General features: G+C 41.8%; 1 protein-coding gene across 1 annotated transcript; it reads left to right on the top strand.

The window, feature by feature from the left end:
• Positions 1–1313: 1313 nt before the first annotated feature.
• Positions 1314–4817, top strand: LOC123725440 (uncharacterized). Its single transcript, XM_082958440.1, has 7 exons — positions 1314–1646; positions 1729–1977; positions 2257–2520; positions 2720–2807; positions 2895–2949; positions 3035–3261; positions 3584–4817. The coding sequence occupies exons 1-7, from the start codon at positions 1517–1519 to the stop codon at positions 3663–3665; spliced, it is 1095 nt and encodes a 364-aa protein (XP_082814566.1). The 5' UTR covers positions 1314–1516; the 3' UTR covers positions 3666–4817.
• The last annotated feature ends 18147 nt before the right edge of the window (positions 4818–22964 follow it).

Consider the following 22964-nt stretch of genomic DNA (forward strand, 5'->3'; position numbering starts at 1 on the left):
GAGGTCATAAAGTCACAACAACCTTCTGGTTCACTAAAATTGATGCTTTGGAAAATTATGTAAATCTGAGAGATGACCCAGACTACAAAGGTCATGTGACGTACCGTAGCGATAAGAATAAAGACTGCACCCTGAAAATCACAGACCTGAGATTGAGTTACTCAGCTGAGTACAAGTTCCGATTCATAACAGATCAGGAAGGAGGGAAATATTCTGGCTATCCTGGAGTCACTCTGTCTGTTACAGGTACAGTGATATTATATATAGTGTTGATCTGTTTAATCACACTGTCTGTTACAGGTACAGTAATATTAAATATAGTGTTGATCTGTTTAATCACTCTGTCTGTTACAGGTTCAGTGATATTATATATAGTGTTGATCTGTTTAATCACTCTGTCTGTTACAGGTACAGTGATATTATATATAGTGTTGACCTGTTTAATCACTCTGTCTGTTACAGGTACAGTGATATTATATATAGTGTTGATCTGTTTAAACACTGTCTGTTACAGGTACAGTGATATTATATATAGTGTTGATCTGTTTAATCACTCTGTCTGTTACAGGTACAGTGATATTATATATAGTGTTGATCTGTTTAATCACTCTGTCTGTTACAGGTACAGTGATATTATATATAGTGTTGACCTGTTTAATCACTCTGTCTTTTACAGGTACAGTGATATTATATATAGTGTTGATCTGTTTAATCACTCTGTCTGTTACAGGTACAGTGATATTATATATAGTGTTGATCTCTTTAATTGGTTCAGGATAATTGTCTTGATTTGTATTTAAATAATATAAATATGAAAGTATGGTTATAATAGGAATGTCTGAATTGATGATTTGAGAACGTCCGCTCCTGCCTCATTTGAACTAGACAACAGGTCATTGAGGGTTTAATGTTGTTATCTACTCCAGACCTGCAGGTGAAGGTGACCACTACATGGTGGTCAACGACACTGACCTGTAGCACCACCTGTACTCTGACTGGTAACCCCACCTACATCTGGTACAGGAACAGTAAGATTGTACAAGCGGCCTCCTCCCCCTCGTACTCAGTCTACTTCAAAACTGAAGACAGTTTCTACTGTGCTGTAAAAGGCATCAATTCTCCTGCAGTGTGTGAGTGTGACTAATACACTATTTAAAGTCTGTCAAAATCATCCGATACATCATTGGTCAGTATTGATGTTTAGTGAAACAGACATCAAATAGGGCTACTATTTCATTTAGAATAATGGTTGTTGATTTTACAGTTCTAAATACGTACACCGTTTGATAAATGTACTTGTGTTTCAGCTGTTGGGGGTCACAGTTATTTCCACGTGACTTACACCCATCAGAGGATCTGTACCTTGAAGGGGTCATCAGTGAACATATCCTGCTCTTATACATATCCCAGTGGTCATACAGTCTCTGAAACAAACTGGTATATAAAAGGAAAACTTCATGAGGCGCCTCAAATCCTGAGCCCGGGTTATGGAGGTCGTGTGGAGTACCTTGGAAAAATGCAGAGTGACTCCACCCTGAGAATCACAGACCTGAGAGAGGAGGATTCAGCTGAGTATAAGATTAGATTCAGAACAGATCAGACAAACTGGGAGCCCACCTTCCCTGGAACAACTCTGACTGTCACAGGTAACACTACATGACACATCTTATCAATACTGAAAACGATTACTTAGTGATATACTCAGTGTTTTAATCCTCTTTCATTTAGGTCTTCAAGTGAAGGTGACTCCTGCCACTGTGACAGAGGGACAGAAGGTGATACTGACCTGTAGCACCACCTGTACTCTGACTGACAACCCCAACCCCACCTACATCTGGTACAAGAATGGACATGTAACCACCCAATCTAACAGTCTGTTCCTAAACCCAGTCAGCAGTGAGGATGCAGGCAGATACTCCTGTGCTGTAGAAGGCCATAAGGATCTCTACTCTCCTGAAGAGACTCTCACTGTCACATGTGAGTATCTGTGATACACCTCCAGTTGTATTATTTTAGTAACATCTTCTCTCATCTATTCTATCTATTATTTCAATCTATGTCCAAGTTGCATTATTGTACTCATCTCATTACTGTAGGGAACTACACGTACTTCACAAATACTGTATTGTTACATTAATGTCTAAGTTACACATATTTATATTAATATTTCATTTATTTCAATCACAAGTGTAAATTCCACGATGCTCCTCATGTTAACCACTATTTATGAACAATGTGTTACATATTGTCCACCAGATGAACCAAAGAACACCTCCGTGTCAGTCAGTCCCTCTGGTGAAATAGTGGAGGGCAGTTCAGTGACTCTGACCTGCAGCAGTGATGCCAACCCACCTGTGGACAAATACACCTGGTACAAGAAGAATGTAACCTCACCAAAATCATCAGGACAGAGTTACAGCATCACTAACATCACCTCTGAGGACAGAGGAGAATACTACTGTGAGGCCCAGAATGGAAGAGGATCTATGAACTCTACAGCTCTGATGATCATTGTAGCAGGTAAAGTTACATCTTCAATACAAAACTACATGTTTCAATCTAATCTTAATCACTATACTTTGTCTTATTAAACCTTAGTTTATAACTATACATTGGGTTATAAGATCCCTTAACAAGTATTGTATTAATGTCCTGTATTTAAGTTTATTTTTAGTTTATTATATCATACCATGTACTCATCATCCATATTTTATTATAGTGAAACAAACAGTTCTGACTGCAGCTGTAGGAATCATAGTTGTTGTTCTGGTTCTCATCCTCTGTCTCTCTGGACTCATGTGTTTCAGGTGAGTGAAAATGCATATTTTTATGTTCATTACTTAAATGTAGCAGTCTGATTTGTTGTTAACATCATTAATTAATGTGCAAAACAGGAAGAAGGCCTCCAAATCCCCCTCTGACACAAGACACACAGCAGACGATGGACAGGTGAGTCTGTTGGAATCAGAAGATGACTGTGTATTCTTTGTGGAACATTTCCTTCCTCATGTTGTCTGCCCACTCGTCCCATCAGGGAGACTCTGGTCCAGTGTATGACAACGTCTCAAGCGTGGTCAAGAGTCCTACGGACAACCCCACAGACAACCAGGATGACATTCACTACGCCAGCGTCCACTTCTCTCACTCCAAAAACCAGGAAGTGCCTCTGTACTCCACCGTCCAACTGCCTCAAACCCAGAAACAGGATGAGGATGTCCAGTACTCTGCTCTGAAATTCAACTTCCCCAGTGCTGCCACCCTGTGAGCATATTCTGCAATAAGGTCATTCATATGCTGCTGCTTATTGTAGGAGATGTCATCAATATGCAAAACAGTTGACCCCTAGTGACCACTAGTGATGTCATTTCTTAAAACTACCAACCCAACAATGGACATCTCAATACAATTACTATGACATGTCTATAATGAGGGAGGGATTTGATGATGACTTTTTTGACTGTGTTCTAAATGGCACCCTATTTCCTATTTAGTGAGCCCTATAGGCCCTGGTCAAAGGTAGTGCACTATAAAGGGTGCATTTGGGGTGCCACTCTTTGTTTCATTTCTGTTTCTCTCTCCTCAGACCCACAGCAGCACAAGCATCTGAGGAGGACCCCTCTGTTTTCTACAGTACAGTCAACAAACCCAGAACCAAGAAGACCTGAACACAACAAACTCAGAACCAAGAAGACCTGAACACAACAAACCCAGAACCAAGAAGACCTGAACACAACAAACCCAGAACCAAGAAGACCTGAACACAACAAACCCAGAAACAAGAAGACCTGAACACAACAAACCCAGAAACAAGAAGACCTGAACACAATAATTTAAATCAAAACCTTGTACACTGTATATACAAAAGTATGTGGACACCCCTTCAAATTAGTGGATTTGGCTATTTCAGCGACACCGGTTGCTGACGGGTGTATAAAATCGAACACACAGCCATGCAATCTCCATAGCCAGACATTGGCAGTAGAATGGCCTTAATTAAGAGCTCAGTGACTGCCTGTCAACTGTAAGTGCTGTTATTGTGAATTGTAAACGACCACGAGCAACAACGGCTCAGCCGCGAAGTGGTAGGCCACACAAGCTCACAGAACGGGGCCGCTGAGAGCTGAAGCGCGTAAAAATCATCTGTCTTCGGTTGCCACACTCAGCACAATAACGGTTCTTCGGGAGCTTCATGAAGTGGGTTTCAATGGCCGAGCAGCCCCACACAAGCCTAAGATCACCATGCGCAATGCCAAGCGTCAGCTGGAGTGGTGTAAAGCTCGCCGCCATTGGACTCTGGAGCAGTGGAAACGCATTCTCTTGAGTAATGAATCACTCTCCACCATCTGAAAGGCCCACGGATGAATCTGGGTTTGGCGGATGCCAGGAGAACGCTACCTGCCCCACTGCATAGTGCCAACTCTAAATAATGGTCTGGGGCTGTTTTTCATGGTTCGGGCTAGGCCCATTCATTCCAGGGAAGGGAAATCTTTACGCTACAGCATACAATGACATTCTAGATAATTCTGTGCTTCCAACAGTTTGGGGAAGGCCCTTTCCTGTTTCAGCATGACAATTCCCCTGTGCACAAAGTGAGGTCCATACAGAAATGGTTTGTCGAGATCGATGTGGAAGAACTTGACTGGCCTGCACAGAGACCTGATCTCAACCCCATCGAACACAAACTGCGAGCCAGTGTCCAAACTCATTTAGGAGAAGCAGAAGCAGGTTCTTAATGTAACTGTCTGGTGACAATCTCACTTTTAAAAGTTCATATTCTGTTATCTCATACCCAAATAAAGCTGTTGACTTGTCCTATACTCATATTTGTGGCCAAAGCATGAATTGGAGAGAAAAACACTGGCCAATCAGCGGTCTAGAGGAGAATGAGCTGACCAATCAGCGGTCTACAGTACATTAATATTTTTTTATGACCAGTATACGCCCACAGCATTCTGTCGTTGGGGTACACCCACAGCATTCTGTCGTAGGGGTACACCCACAGCATTCTGTCGTTGGGGTACGCCCACAGCATTCTGTCATTGGGGTACGCCCACACCATTCTGTCGTTGGGGTACGCCCACACCATTCTGTCGTTGGGGTACGCCCACACCATTCCAACACAGGAAAGCTGTTTAACATACTTAATTATAATTTTTTGGAAGGAAAACTATTTCACTTATATTGTAAGTAATTATAGGTCATATTTCATAGGAATCTGGAAACACTGGACAGTTACTTTAAATTGTGATGATTTAGATGTCAACCAAATCATGTCATACATAATCATATCTGATATGCTGAAATATCACACAGACGAACACACGCTCACACACAAACCCACCTTTTGACAGGACTCCAGGAACTCTTCAATGGTGACCACTCCGTCATTGTTCTTGTCCATTTTCTGACAGAGTGAGACACAGAGTGAAGGATTAAAGGTATAGTCTAACCTTAAGACTGACAGAGTAAGACACAGAGTAAAGGATTAAAGGTATAGTCTAACTTTAAGGCTGACAGAGTGAGACACAGAGTGAAGGATTAAAGGTATAGTCTAACTTTAAGGCTGACAGAGTGAGACACAGAGTGAAGGACGATGGACGGGGCCATGTACCGTCAAATCTTGGGTGAGAACCTCCTTCCCTCAGCCAGGGCATTGAAAATGGGTCGTGGATGGGTATTCCAGCATGTCAATGATCCAAAACACACCCGGCCAAGGCAACAAAGGAGTAGCTCAAGAAGAAGCACATTAAGGTCCTGGAGTGGCCTAGCCAGTCTCCAGACCTTAATCCCATAGAAAATCTGTGGAGGGAGCTGAAGGTTCGAATTGCCAAATGTTAGCCTCGAAACCTTAATGACTTGGAGAAGATCTGCAAAGAGGAGTGGGACAAAATCCCTCCTAAGATGTGTGCAAACCTGGTGGCCAACTACAAGAAACGTCTGACCTCTGGGATTGCCAACAAGGGTTTTGCCACCAAGTACTAAGTCATGTTTTGCAGAGGGGTCAAATACTTATTTCCCCATTAAAATGCAAATCATTTTATAACATTTTTGACATGCGTTTTTCTGGATTTTTTTGTTGTTATTCTGTCTCTCACTGTTCAAATAAACCTACTATTAAAATTATAGACTGATAATTTCTTTGTAAGTGGGCAAACGTACAAAATCAGCAGGGGATCAAATATTTTTTTCCCCCACTGAATAATAGCTTGCTTAAAACCTCTTAAATCTAGATGTTCCGCTAGCGGAACGCCTCGCCAATATCCAATGATAGGGCGTGGCGCGAATTACAAACTCCTCAAAAATCCCCAAACTTCAATTTTTCAAACATATGACTATTTTCCACCATTTTAAAGACAAGACTCTCCTTTATCTAACCACATTGTCCGATTTCAAAAAGGCTTTACAACGAAAGCAAAACATTAGATTATGTCAGGAGAGTACCCAGCCAGAAATAATCACACACCCATTTTTCAAGCTAGCATATAATGTCACAAAAACCAAAACCACAGCTAAATGCAGCACTAACCTTTGATGATCTTCATCAGATGACACTCCTAGGACATTATTTTATACAATACATGCATGTTTTGTTCAATCAAGTTCATATTTATATCAAAAACCAGCTTTTTACATTAGCATGTGACGTTCAGAACTAGCATACCCACCGAACACTTCCGGTGAATTTACTAAATTACTCACGATAAACGTTCACAAAAAACATAACAACAACAACTCATCAGTCTTTGATTCTCTCTCTCTTCTCTCTCTCTCTCTCTCTCTCTCTCTCTCCACAGAGTGTCCGTCCTGACTGTAAGAGTGACACGTACACAGGTCTGAACATGAGGACCATGACCCCTGACTACGACACTCTGGCAGTAAGTCTCTTATAATTCATTTTGATTGTTTGTTAGTGTGTTTTTGTTTTATACAGTACTTGAATGTGTATAGAGAAAATGATAGAAAGACTAATGTCTCAATGGACTCATGCATTTCCTCTCTCCAACTCCATCTTTCCTTCTCTCTCTCTCTCTGTCCACAGAATGTCCATCCTGACCCTAACAGTGACCCCAACAGTGACATGTACACACCTCTGAACATAATGACCAGGTCACCAGAGTATGACACCCTGGCAGTAAGTGTGTGTGTGTGTGTGTGTGTGTGTGTGTGTGTGTGTGTGTGTGTGTGTGTGTGTGTGTGTGTGTGTGTGTGTGCTGTGTGTGTGTGTGTGTGTGTGTGTGTGTGTGTGTGTCCATAAACATTTTAGAGGGAGTGCTAATTCACTATGTCTTCTTTTATAATGTGAGGGGAATCTCCCACTGAAGAGAAACACCACAGAACCTGGACTGAAGAGAAACACCACAGAACCTGGCCTGAAGAGAAACACCACAGATCCTGGACTGAAGAGAAACACCACAGATCCTGGCCTGAAGAGAAGCACCACAGATCCTGGACTGAAGAGAAGCACCACAGAACCTGGCCTAAAGAGAAGCACCACAGATCCTGGCCTGAAGCGAAGCACCACAGATCCTGGACTGAAGAGAAGGACCATACAACCTGGACAGAAGAGCTAAGGTTCCAATCCAAAGCCTGGCCTCAAACCTATATTCTCTTGCTACCATATCTAGAAGGTTTTCCAGACCATGACCTCTAACTTTACACTAAATGCTGGATTAGATTTGTATTTTCTTATAATGATAATGATGTATATTGATGATAAATTAGATGGGTTATATTTTTCAATTTCTATATTTTTGATGATATAAATGTCCTACTTTTCTTGAGTACCAATCTGTTTATTATCTATAGTTTAAGATTATATTTCTGATCTTTTTCTATGGAATTTAGCCATTTAGGGATTTCTAACATCAATAGTCCTACTTTCCTCAGCAACTAATATGGATAATATTGATAAAAGCTTTTTAATATTTTTAGCTCTTGGGCCAAGTTTCTCCTGATGTGGTTAATGATGATTTACTTTGTATTGCTGTCAGACATTATTCTGCATTTTATATTTAATATTATGTAATACTATATTGTTCAGTGTGATATTGCTTGTTTTTTTATCAAAATAAATGTAATCAATACATTACATACAGTTTTTACAGTGTGGTTCAGTGTCGTACGTTTCTATTGCTGTCAGACATTATTGCACATTTTATATTCATTATTATTTTATATTAGGTAATACCATATTGTTCAGAATCATGATATCACTTATTTAATCATCAAAAGTGTTATTAATGCCTATTTTAGATTATTGCCTATTTTGCACGTTTACATACTCTTTTCAAAACTGTTAAACTTAAGTTAAAAACCTAAAATAACACAAAATTAAATAAGACAGAAATTTGCTACATTTATACAGTTATACTGTATTGAAATATATTCCAAATCTAAAAAAATGAAATATCAAAACAATTAGACCAACCACAGTTGATTCCTATTGTAGCTGAACACCTACCCAGGTGTTAGTCTTTCAATTACATGACCATCTATACAAAAGGGGACATCTTAGGAATAATGCTGTACTGTAATGTAAACATGGACCCAGACAGAGATAGAGAAGAGGCTGACAGAGGAAGAAGAGTGGCTGGGAGAGGGAGAGGAGTACGTACGCGTGGTGGAAGAAGACTGAGAGGAAGATCAAGAGCTGTAGTCTCAGATGAGTTTAGGGCTACTATAATTGATCATGTAATAAATCATCGTCTACCAATGAGAGAGGCTGGTCTGAGAGTGCAGCCAAATATGCTATACTCAACAGTGGCATCTATTGTGAGAAATTTCAAAGCAACAGGTAAGATGGGCATCTGACTGAACTGCACATTAAAGAAGTAAATTGAGCAAAGCCTCAATACCCACTTGTGTGTAATTGTTTTTGTATTTCTGCTTAGGACCCAACGGTTACCTCCCACAGGCAGGAGAGGTAGGATTCTCACTGCTGTGCAGGAAGCTGCAATCGTTGATATGGTCATCAGAAACAATGACATAAAACTGACAGAGATTCGGGACAGAGTGTTGGCAGACAACATTACATTTGGAAATATTCACAATGTAAGCATAACTATTTCTAGAGTCCTGAAACAACATCAAGTCAGGATGAAGCAGTTGTACACTGTCCCCTTTGAGAGGAACTCTGAACGAGTCAAGGAACTCAGGAACCAATATGTCCAGGTAAGATGACTATAAAATACACAACTGGTTTTGAACAAAACCAAACAGGGCAGAGGCACACAATGGCATGTTTTTAGGTATAATGTAAACTACCGTGATAGCCTAACTCTTATGATGCCATGTGGATTTAATTTAGCGAGTCATGGAGATTGAAGAAGGCAAACACCTCACATATTCATCTTTTTTGGATGAGGCTGGTTTCAACTTGGCCAAAACACGGCGGCGAGGAAGGAATGTGATTGGGAAAAGAGACACTGTGGATGTCCCGGGCCAGAGAGGTGCCAACATCACAATGTGTGCAGCAATATCTTCTGATGGATTGCTGTTACACAAACCGCTAATTGGGCCATACAACACCAAGCATCTCATTTCATTCCTGGATGACCTCTATGGAAGGGTTGTGCCTGGTGAGGAAAGGGTTGCAGTGAGGCGAAATCGGCCAACGTTTGTAATTGTATTGGACAATGTGGCATTTCAGCACTCCCGTGCAGTCACAGAGTGGTTTGCAGCCCATCCCAAGATGCTGTCACTTTTCCTCCCACCTTACTCTCCATTCCTCAACCCCACAGAGGAATTATTTTCCTCATTGAGGTGGAAGGTTTATGACCACCATCCTCTTGATCAAATGTCCCTTCTGGACACAATGAATGCTGGATGCCTGGACATATCTGCAGAAGATTGCCAGGGATGGGCCAGGCATGCCAAAATATTCTTTCCTAGGTGTATTGCCCAAGATGACATAAGATGTGATGTGGATGAGAACCTGTGGCCAAATGCAGAAGACAGGGTTGACTAGCATTGCTACTGTATCTGTATATGGTGTATATACAAATTCTTGTATTTTGGAATCACTCAATGCCAAAAATGACATAAAACATATTGAAGCATATTGCATCATGTCTGATTCATTCCTGTAACATATACTGCAGTGAATTCTAAACAGTAGAGAGGTGTCATTCTTGTTTTGTGAAGACCTTTTACAAAAGAAAACATTGTGTAATGGTACCTGTTGTTAGTGTTGTTTAGGTCATTGTTTTATGAGTGACAAAGTGTGCTTGTTGGGTGACAACCTTTGCTAGTGTTATGGAAGAATGAGCGGATTTGAGACATGTATGACGTGTTTAGGTAGTTTTAGTGCATTTTGGATGTGAAATTAACTGCTGTGCAAAGCTGAAAGTTGCTTAGGAGAACTGTGTGAAGAGTTTTGAAAAAGTGACCTAAGTATTGAGAAGTGGGTCCTAGCGATTGTAAAAAATAAACTGCCAAATTGTATTTAACATAACCACTTCCACTAGAGATCACTAGAGAGCATAACTCACTCTGTCCCTTATTACAGGAAATCCACAGGAGGAAGTGATGCCACAGCAGACACACAGGTGATCATATCAGTCACACCTCCACCTTCACACCTGATGACATTAATTTACTGTGTCAAGACTGTTTCTTTCATACTATTTTAACTGTTACCTGGACACCAGTCTCTCTCTCTACAGAGTGTGCATCCTGACCATAACAGTGACATGTACACAGGTCTGAACATAAGGACCATGTCCCCTGACTACGGCACTCTGGAAGTAAGTCTCATAATGAATTAATATATGTGTTAGTTTGTGGGTGTGTTTGTGTTTTATACAGTACCTGAATGTGTTTAAAGAACACTATAGAGTTAGAGGTGTCTCAAAGAGCTCATGCATTTACTTTCCATCCATCCATCCATCCATACATCTCTCTCTCTCTCTCTCTCTCTCTCTCTCTCTCTCTCTCTCTCTCTCTCAACATGAAGACCAGGTCACCAGACTATGACACCCTAGCAGTAAGTGTGTTTGTGTGTGTGGCTGGGGGTCCATAATAATTATGTAAAGTGCTCATTCAGTGTGTCTTCTTTCAGAATGTGAGGGACTCCCACAGTGACACAGCCCCTCAGATAGATGCTGAGCACTCCCATTATGAGAACTGAAGAGAACCACCACGGAACCATGACTGAAGAGAACCACCGCAGAACCTGGACAGAAGGGAACCACCACAGAACCTGGACTGAAGAGAACCACCACAGAATCTGGACTGAAGAGAACCACCACAGAACCTGGATTGAAGAGAGCCACCGCAGAACCTGGACAGAAGAGAGCCCCCGCAGAACCTGGACTGAAGAGAACCACCACAGAACCTGGACTGAAGGGAACCAACACAGAATCTGGACTGAAGAGAACCACCACAGAACCTGGACTAAAGAGAGCCACCGCAGAACCTGGACTGAAGAGAGCCCCCGTAGAACCTGGACTGAAGAGAGCCCCCGTAGAACCTGGACTGAATAGAACGACCACTGAACCTGGACTGAAGAGAACCACCACAGAACCTGGACTGTAGATCATCGGCACCAAACCAAGATAGGCCTTACATCTCTATTATCCTGCTGTCATATCTAGAAGTGTGAGGACAGACGCCGGGAGACGAGAAGAAAGTACAGGGAGTGAACATTTAATAAATAACAGATATGAGACAAACGGACAGCGTCTGGACAAGGGAAAAGAAACAACATCAATGCTGACACGGGGATCAAACTGAGGAACAGACAGATATAAGGGAGGAAATCAATAAAGTGATGGAGTCCAGGTGAGTCATATGAAGCGCTGATGAGCGTAACGATGGTGATAGCTGTGCGTAATGATGGGCAGCCTGGCGCCCTCAAGTGCCAGGGAGGGGGAGTGGGAGTAGGCGTGACAAGAAGGTTTTCCAGACCATTAGTAATTAAGGTTGAAGTCGGAAGTTTACATACACTTAGGTTGGAGTCATAAAAACTCGTTTTTCATTCACTCCACAAATTTCTGGTTTACAAACTATAGTTTTGGCAAGTCGGTTAGGACATCTACTTTGTGCATGACACAAGTAATTTTTCCAACAATTGTTTACAGACAGATTATTTCACTAATAATTCACTGTATCACAATTCCAGTGGGTCAGAAGTTTCCATACACTAAGTTGAATGTGCCTTTAAACAGCTTGGAAAATTCCAGAAAATTATGTAATGGCTTTAGAAGCTTCTGAAAGGCCTAATTGACATAATTTGAGTCAATTGGAGGTGTACCTGTGGATGTATTTCAAGGCCTACCTTCAAACTCAGTGCCTCTATGCTTGACATCATGGGAAAATCCAAAGAAATCAGCCAAGACCTCAGAAAAAAAATGTAGACCTCCACAAGTCTGGTTCATCCTTGGGAGCAATTTCCAAACGCCTGAAACTACCACGTTCATCTGTACAGACAATAGTACGCAAGTATAAACACATTTACATTTTTGTCATTTAGCAGACACTCTTATCCAGAGAAACTTACAGTAGTGAATGCATACATTTCATTAAAAAAAATTCTCCGTACTGGTCCCCCCGTGGGAATCAAACCCACAACCCTGGCGTTGCAAACACCACGCTCTACCAACTGAGCTACACGGGACTACACTATGGGACCACACAGCCGTCCTACGCTCAGGAGGGAGACGCGTTCTGTCTCCTAGAGATGAACATACTTTGGTGCGAAAAGTGCAAATCAATCCCAAAACAACAGCAAAGGACCTTGTCAAGATGCTGGAGGAAACAGGTGCAAAAGTATCTATATTCACAGTAAAATGAGTGCAATATCAACATAACCTGAAAGGCCGCTCAGCAAGGAAGAAGCCACTGCTCCAAAACCGCCATAAAAAAGCCAGACTACGGTTTGCAACTGCACATGGGGACAAAGACCATACTTTTTGTAGAAATGTCCTCTGGTCTGATGAAACAAAAATAGAACTATTTGGCCATAAAGACCATCGTTATGTTTGGAGGAAATAGGGGGAGGCTTGCAAGCCAAAGAACACCATCCCAACCGTGAAGCACGGGGGTGGCAGCATCATGTTGTGGAGGTGCTTTGTTGCAGCAGGGACTGGTGCACTTCACAAAATAGATGGCATCATGAGGAACAGAAATTATGTGGATATACTGAAGCAACATCTCAAGACATCAGTCAGGAAGTTAAAGCTTGATCGCAAATGGGTCTTCCAAATGGAAAATGACCCAAAGCATACTTCCAAAGTTGTGGTAAAATGGCTCAAGGACAACAAAGTCAAGGTATTGGAGTGGCCATCACAAAGCCCTGACCTCAATCCTATAGAACATTTGTGGGCAGAACTGAAAAAGCGTGTGCGAGCAAGGAGGCCTACAAACCTGACTCAGTTACACCAGCTCTGTCGTCAGGAGGAATGGGCAAAAATTCACCCAATTTATTGTGGGAAGCTTGTGGAAGTCTACCCGAAACGTTTGACCCAAGTTAAACAATTTAAAGGCAATGCTACCAAATACTAATTGAGTGTATGTAAACTTCTGACCCACTGGGAATGTGATGACAGAAATAAAAGCTGAAATAAATCATTCTCTCTACTATTATTCTGACATTTCACATTCTTAAAATAAAGTGGTGATCTTAACTGACCTATGACAGGGAGTTTTTACTGAGTTTAAATGTATTTGGCTAAGGTGTATGTAAACTTCTGACTTCAACTGTACTTTCCATTTACTCGCGCTTAACTCTGGTCGGAATCAAGCCCAAAGTTTATCAGAGAAGGAGCACTGATCCAGGATCAGGGCCACCGTCCATATAATTATGATCTAAAAGGCTAAACTGATCCTAGATCAGCACTCATGGCCTCTTAGATACTTTGTGAATATGGACCCTGGCCTGGACTGTGGTTTCATGTGTTTAGTTTAGTTCAGTTTATTAATACATTGATTCATATCTATTTCCATCCCGCTCTTGTTTCTTGTATTTCTACCTATTGGACAAATGATGGCTCCATTGAACCACCTAACCATGAGTCTCTAGGCTGTAGGCCAGTGAGGTTTAAGTCTTTTCCAGTGTGTGTGTGAGTCAGTTTATGTTTATCCTCACAGCTTGGGGATAGGAGCTATCATTGAACCTGGTGGTCAGTCTTTAGGCTGCTATAGAGGTTGACGGACCCTTGAGGATAGAACATTTATCCTCCTATATTTGGGGTTCTGTAAATAAATCCGCTTCAGAACAATCAATGTAGAAATATGTGTTTACAGTACTAAAGATCTGTTCAATAGGTGATTGTTGTTGATGATGATGGTGATGATGATGACTTTATTCTATCCATGTAGCCATGATAAAAAAGGGTGAAATTAGCAGAAGAGAGTGGTTTGGCAGTGAGTTTCCATTTGCAAGGGAAGAGACTTCACTTCCTTCCATTGTTAAGTCCATACCCCCAGTGGTACAAAAGGAAATTACAAACTTTCCGTAGGTGATTTTACTTCTGGGTAACCAAGATTAAGCACAATTCAACACAACACAATATGAGCCTGGTTCATTTTCAGTCATGAGGCCCTGTACCCCATTTACAGTTTCTACTTCAGTGTATCAGGTGGATTAATTCACCAGCTATAGAGTGAGTTGTTGTTTATGTTTCTAAGACTGCAGGGTGGGAGATGCAACAATGGCCTTGAGAACAGCAGGAAGTGTGTTGGTGGTCTTTCTCTGGTCTGTAGCAGGTATGGTCTCATTCTTATCTTTTAGTTGCTCTGTTTAATAATATACAGACATTTCTAAAAGGTTAAGAATAATAATGTTATTCTGGTGTGTTCTGTTAGGAGTCTCCACTTCACTTTAAATAGTTATCTTTCACACCTCACTGAGTGATGCTTATCAACTCAGCAACTACAACAATAAAGTGTGGACAAACACAACAGAACCTGGACAGAAGAGAACCACAACAGAACCTGGAATGAAGAGAACCACCACAGAACCTGGACTGAAGAGAACCACCACAGAACCTGGACTGAAGAGAAACAAAACAGAACCTGGACTGAAGAGAACCACCACAGAACATGGACTGAAGAGAACCACCACAGAACCTGGACTGAAGAGAAACAGCATCAAACCAAAGCTACGCCTCACAATGCTCTTCTCTTACTATGATATTGCTTTCTAATCTAGAAGGTTTAAAACAATGAGCTTTAGCTTTTGAGTAAATGCTGGAATTTAGATTGTTCTCCTAATGATAAATACAGTATGTGCACTACCGTTCAAAAGTTTGGGGACACTTAAAACTTCCTTGTTTTTGAAAGAAAAGCAAAAAAAATTGCCCATTAAAATAACATCAAATTGATCAGAAATGCAGTGTAGACATTGTTAATGTTGTAAATGACTATTGTACCTGGAAATGGCAGATGTTTAATGGAAAATCTACATAGGCATACAGAGGCCCATTATCAGCAACCATCACTTCTGTGTTCCAATGGCACGTTGTGTTAGCTAATCCAAGTTTATCATTTTAAAAGGCTAATTGATCATTAGAAAACCATATTGCAATTATGTTAGCACAGCTGAAAACTGTTGTGCTTGCTGATTAAAGAAGCAATGAAACTGGCCTTCTTTAGACTAGTTGAGTATCTGGAGCATCAGCATTTGTAGGTTCGATTACAGGCTCAAAAGGTCAACTTATCTGTTTATTGTCTATAGATTGTATTGCTTATCTTTTTTCATGGGATTTTACCAATTCCAGATTTGTATAACATATAAAGTATTGGCTTGTCTTAGTGACAAAAAGGAATTATATTGACAGGAGATTTTAAATATTTGTAGCTTTCGAGTTGCTCCTGATGTGTTTAAAGAGGTTTTACTTTGTATTGGTGTCAGATATTATTGGGCATTTGATATTTTATATTATGTAATACCATATTGTTCAGTGTCATGATATTTCTTGTTTTATTGTCAAATAATTAATTATTAATTATTACGTATTTTAGATACATTGAATACAGTATAAGCATCATGTTGTAAATGTTGTTAATTTACATTGATTCATAACTATATCCATACAGCTCGGTTCTTGTATTTCTGCCTATTGGACACATGATGGTGCCATTGAACCACATAAACATGAGTTGCAAGGCACACACACACACACACACACACACACACACACACACACACACATACATACATACATACATACATACATACATACATACATACATACATACATACATACATACATACATACATACATACACACACACACAAATACACACATGCACACGTGCACACATACATACATAGAACTTGCCAGATTCTTTCCCAGTAGTTCAGACATTGAATGGGTGTGCGCGTATGGATGCCTGCGTCTGTGTGTGTGTGGTATGGGTATGTTGCTCCCCAGACTATTGAAGGAGTACTCTAATGTAAGTTGTCAAACAGATTTACTAGGTGGTAAAGATCTGGACTATTTCTACTTTGATCTCATTTCTTGTATTTCTTTGGGAATGGTTTGTACTCCTAATGGTGTCTGGAGCTCTACCCCTCTGCCCTATCAGATGCTCAGAAGTCCATACAGCTCGCCCCTATTGGCCAAGGGATACTTCCTCAAGGGGAGTGCACTGATGGGTTAAAGGTCAGTGTCTGAGCTCTCTACTGTGAAAGTGGACATTGCTGACAGTGAGTGTGTGTCTGTCGGTGAAATCTGACTCTCAATCTCTTCTCCCTCTCCCCACTCATCTTATTTCCCCCTCTCTTCCCCCTGCTGTCTCTCGCTTCATCTCCCCTCTCTCCCCATCCTCTCTCTCTCTCTCCCTCCCCTCCCTCCCCTTTACCTTTGAGGAGGTGCAGAGATCGTTGCTGCTGGAGAAGTTTACAACAGTGCAGGCTGCTCTCGGCTCCCCTCTCAGGACTACAGTGGTGGAGCTCTCCACCCCTCAGGACTCCAGTGGTGGACCTCTCATCCCCTCACGACTCCAGTGGTGGCCATCTCCTCCCCTCAGGACTGCAGTGGTGGACCTCTCCTCCCCTCAGGACTCCAGTGGTGGACCTCTCCGCCCCTCAGGACTGCAGTGGTGGACATCTCCTCCCCTCAGGACTCCAGTGGTGGACCTCTCCTCCCCTCAGGACTCCAGTGGTGGACCTCTCCTCCCCTCAGGACTCCAGTGGTGGACCTCTCCTCCCCTCGGGACTCCAGTGGTGGACCTCTCCTCCCCTCGGGACTCCAGTGGTGGACCTCTTCTCTCCTCAGGACTCCAGTGGTGGACCTCTCCTCCTCTCAGGACTCCAGTGGTGGACCCCCCCTCCTCAGGACTACAGTGGTGGACCTCTCCTCCCCTCGGGACTCCAGTGGTGAACCTCTCCTCCCCTCAGTACTCCAGTGGTGGACCTATCCTCCCCTCAGGACTCCAGTGGTGGACCTCTCCTCCCCTCAGGACTACAGTGGTGGACATCTCCTCCCCTCAGGACTCCAGTGGTGGACATCTCCTCCCCTCAGGACTCCAGTGGTGGACCTCTCCTCCCCACACCCAGTCTGTTGTTTGGTTATTCCACATCTAAATTCTACATAATTTAATGTGAGTGTATATACCTACAGCTATAGGTTCTATAGACTGTGCAAAATAGCACCCTATTCTTACATAGTGCACTACTTTCTACCAGAACCTCATGGTCTTGGTCAACCATAGTGCACTGTGTAGGGGTTAGGGTGCCATCTAGGTCACATTCATAATGTTCTGTTGTTGTAAGGTTGCTGTAATGGATTTATTCTGACCATGGTCCCCTCCCTTCCTCTCATCCTCAGGTCCCCCTGTCCCTGTCTCTGGGTGGGGTACGTCACCATGGACCTCACTGAGAAACACATGTTGGACCTCTTCAAAACGTATGACCATCATGCTCCATTTCTATCTGTTTTAGTTCAGTATCTGCATCTCTAACTACATGTTAGTTAACAGACGCTCTTATCCAGAGCGACTTACAGGACGACTTTCAGAGTTCAACATTCTAATTCTATCTCCCCTCACCTACAGTACAGAACATAGAGAGTATCACAGTTCTACATTCTAATTCTATGTTCTGTACTGTAGGTGAGGGGAGATCGTGTCAGAGTTCTACATTCTAATTCTATGTTCTGTACTGTAGGTGTGGGGAGAGAGTATCAGAGTTCTACATTCTAATTCTATGTTCTGTACTGTAGGTGTGGGGAGAGAGTATCGGAGTTCTACATTCTAATTCTATCTCCCCTCATCTACAGTAAATAACATAGAAATATAATGTAGAACTCTAATACTCTCTATGTTCTGTCTCTCCCTAGTTGTGGTTATATGTGTGGTGAGATAGGGAGTATCAGAGTTCTACATGAAAGATTATGTGCCTTTGTCAACATCAAGAATTCCAACATGGCTGCTCACGCCTTGGAGAGGCTCCAGGTGAGTGGTGGGATGAAACATAATGCTGTCAAATGCATTTAACTATGTGAGATGTGCTTTCAATTATTTAGCATGCACTTTAGGAGATTGTACTTTTGGGAATATGCTATTGGTTCCTTTGTACTATTGGGACAATGCTATTGGTTCCATTGTACTATTGGGAGTAGGCTATTGGTTCCATTGTACTTTTTTGACTCTGTTATTGGTTCCATTGAACTTTTGGGACTATGCTATTGGTTCCATTTAATGTATTTTGACAGTGGCTGCTGTTGTATGTATTTTGACTGTGGATGCTGTTGTATGTATTTTGACTTTGGTTGCTATTGTATGGATTTTGTCTGTGGATGCTGTTGTATGTATTTTGACTTTGGTTGCTATTGTATGCATTTTGACAGTGGCTGCTGTTGTGTGTATTTTGACTGTGGATGCTGTTGTATGTATTTTGACTTTGGTTGCTATTGTATGGATTTTGTCTGTGGATGCTGTTGTATGTATTTTGACTTTGGTTGCTATTGTATGTATTTTGACTGTGGATGCTGTTGTATGTATTTTGACTTTGGTTGCTATTGCATGGATTTTGACTGTGGATGCTGTTGTATGTATTTTGACTTTGGTTGCTATTGCATGGATTTTGACTGTGGATGCTGTTGTATGTATTTTGACTTTGGTTGCTATTGTATGTATTTTGACTGTGGATGCTGTTGTATGTATTTTGACTGTGGCTGCTGTTTGTCCTACTGTCCAGGGGGTGGAGCTGGAGAGCACCAGACTGGTGATTAGGTACCCAGACCGCTCGGTCCTCTCCTCAGACCTCAACACCTCCTCAGCCTCTGTCAAAACATCAACTATAATTTATAAACATATTTAAGCATTTATAATGTTTTATTCTAAATTGTTACTAATCTAGGGGCCATGAATTGTACAAAATTACAGACAACTGACAGAAGGTGGGGACAGGATTGTGTTTTTATACTGTTTGTGTCTCTCTCCCAGGCCCAGGAGGATGGATCCCATCAATGGTGATGAGTGTTTCTTCTGGAGGACCACTGGCTGTCTCTATGGTGACAAATGTCACATCAAACACAAGCCTGACCATAGAGGAAGAGACAGGAAACCATGGCAACCCTGACCACCCTGACCACCCAGACTAACCTGAACACCCTGCACATCACGCACCGTCCGGATATAACAGAGGGAGGAAGAAGAGGAGGAGGATGAAGAACAGAATAATGAAAATGAAGATTGAGGAAGAGGGACAGTGTACCTACTTTAAAAGGGAACAGGAAGCTTGGATAGAATGGGGGTGTTGGGTGGTATCACCACTTTTGTAGTCCTCTGACACACAGAACACTGGACGTACAGTATGAGTGTGTGAAGTGTCAATCAAAGTGAAGAGCAGTGCTCCTCTGATTTCCTTTCCCCTCTCCCTCGGCCTGAGCTGTTTTTGAATTGAATTACAATTGAATATAGGGCATGTTCCAGGCAGACTATATTGCAGTCGCCTGCCAGATCTCACAATGCCTGGATAGGTGTTTGTGTTTAAGATATCAGTTAACCCGTGATTCCCGACTGCACAATCGATGATGTGGCACACAACCATTGGTTGGTGCGCACAGATTGACTGCAATGTCGTCAGCCTGGAACGCCCCCAGTGTCCATGTGGTGTTGTAACATCCACACTAGACCACCTAAACTGAAACAAGTAGTGTGCTACTGTGGATATTAGAACGAGGCCCATATCTTCAGTTCAGTGAATTTATACTGTACATGTATGTTCAGTGGACTAATACATGTCTGTTCAGTGGACTAATAGATGTATGTTCAGTGGACTAATACATGTCTGTTCAGTGGACTAATACATGTCTGTTCAGTGGACTAATACATGTCTGTTCAGTGGACTAATACATGTCTGTTCAGTGGACTAATACAATTGAAGTTGACTAAAGTGACAATATGAGGAGTACAGAATGACTGTTTGAGAGCATCAATGTAAAATGACAATCTGTCTGTATCCTCTCAGCATGTGGGGGAGCTGTGTGTACAAATTACTGTTTTATTATGTAAATCAGTTGTACTAATTCATAATAAAATACAAAATACAATAATCAAATCATATGTAGTGTCATTATTAATGTAATGTCATTATTCAGAAAGGTTATGTATAACGGTGTTATAAAAACCAAATACAGTTTTAGCAACATGTTTGGGGAATGAACACCACCCCCACCAGAACTACTGTTTCTCAAACCTCTCAGGAGGGATCCATCTATCCCCTCTCCATATTGTAGCCACCAATGAAGAAATACAAGTAGCCTATGACATATAAGACAGACATTTCTTGTAAAGTCCCTCTCTCTCCTCATGAAGATGTTCACACCTTTCTTAAAGCCCTTCACCGACATGTTGGTTGCCAGGAAGAGACATCATGAAAACAGGAAGCCAGCTCTGCAGCACCTTTCAGTCCTCAGTACATTAAGTTGCTGTCAACCACAGAACTCACACCCTTCTGTTTCATTCTCTTCTTGGACAGTAAGCTCACCTCCCCTCTCTCTGCTCACGCTGTAAGTACGATGGATGATGTCTATCTTTTCATTATTATTTGTTTCTGGTCATCAAACTTCTGCCGGGCATGGCAATTCAAATTTTTGTTGGGCATGACAATTCCAAATTCTGCAGGGCATGACAATATTTTTATATTGTTGTTTTGTTTGGCTGTTAGCCTAGACATACATAATGTAGACCTACAAACAGATTGTTTGTCTGTTAACCTAGACATACATAATGTAAACCTACACACAGCGTGTTTGTCTGTTAACCTAGACATACATAATGTAGACCTATTTACAGTGTGTTAGTCTGTTAACCTAGACATACATCATGTAGACCTACATACAATGTTTGTCTGTTAGCCTTGACATACATAATGTAGACCTACATACAGTGTGTTTGTCCGTTAACCTAGAGATACATAATGTAGACCTACATACAGATTGTTTGTCTGTTAGCCTAGTTATACATAATGTAGACCTACATACAGTTTGTTTGTCTGTTAACCTAGACATACATAATGTAGACCTATTTACAGAATTAGAGTGTGAGTTATGTTTTGCATGTGAATCTCTTTGTAAGATCTCTTTGGATAATGGTTTCATGTATTTTTGGGTTTATTATGTATTTTTAAGTGCAAAAAGATGATGACTTCTGTGACAGCATGGGCAGCATCATTGAGGGCTGTATCCATTTTAAAGTAGTTAATTTCCTCTTCAACTTCCATGAGTTTAATGACGTGGTTTAAAGTATAATACTTTACATGCTGTGTTGAGGACTCTGAGAGCAATAGATTGCTGTGGAGACTTTCTAGAAAATGGACTAAAGTAAGAGTGAAAATAGAAGTAAGATTGATTGACTGGATGCTTCCTAAGAGCTCAGGAATTAACATGAAACACAGTGATGGTGGGTTGTGTTTAGGAGTAGTATTAACATGAGACAGTGATGGTGGTTTGTGTTTAGGAGTAGTATTAACATGAGACACAGTGATGGTGGGTTGTGTTTCGGAGTAGTATTAACACGAGACACAGTGATGGTGGCTTGTGTTTAGGAGTAGTATTAACATGAGACACGGTGATGGTGGGTTGTGTTTAGGAGTAGTATTAACATGAGACAGTGATGGTGGGTTGTGTTTAGGAGTAGTATTAACACGAGACACAGTGATGGTGGCTTGTGTTTAGGAGTAGTATTAACATGAGACACGGTGATGGTGGGTTGTGTTTAGGAGTCGTATTAACATGAGACACAGTGATGGTGGGTTGTGTTTAGGAGTAGTATTAACACGAGACACAGTGATGGTGGCTTGTGTTTAGGAGTAGTATTAACATGAGACACGGTGATGGTGGGTTGTGTTTAGGAGTCGTATTAACATGAGACACAGTGATGGTGGGTTGTGTTTAGGAGTAGTATTAACATTACATTTACATTTACATTTAAGTCATTTAGCAGACGCTCTTATCCAGAGCGACTTACAAAATGGTGCATTCACCTTATGATATCCAGTGGAACAACCACTTTACAATAGTGCATCTAAATCTTTTAAGGGGGGGGGGGGGTTAGAAGGATTACTTTATCCTATCCTAGGTATTCCTTAAAGAGGTGGGGTTTCAGGTGTCTCCGGAAGGTGGTGATTGACTCCGCTGTCCTGGCGTCGTGAGGGAGCTTGTTCCACCATTGGGGTGCCAGAGCAGCGAACAGTTTTGACTGGGCTGAGCGGGAACTGTGCTTCCTCAGAGGTAGGGGGGCCAGCAGGCCAGTGGTGGATGAACGCAGTGCCCTTGTTTGGGTGTAGGGCCTGATCAGAGCCTGAAGGTATGGAGGTGCCGTTCCCTTCACAGCTCCGTAGGCAATCACCATGGTCTTGTAGCGGATGCGAGCTTCAACTGGAAGCCAGTGGAGAGAGCGGAGGAGCGGGGTGACGTGAGAGAACTTGGGAAGGTTGAACACCAGACGGGCTGCGGCGTTCTGGATGAGTTGTAGGGGTTTAATGGCACAGGCAGGGAGCCCAGCCAACAGCG

The sequence above is a fragment of the Salmo salar genome, chromosome 12, assembly GCF_965601325.2.
Source record: "Salmo salar chromosome 12, fSalSal1, whole genome shotgun sequence".
Lineage (NCBI taxonomy): Eukaryota > Metazoa > Chordata > Actinopteri > Salmoniformes > Salmonidae > Salmo > Salmo salar.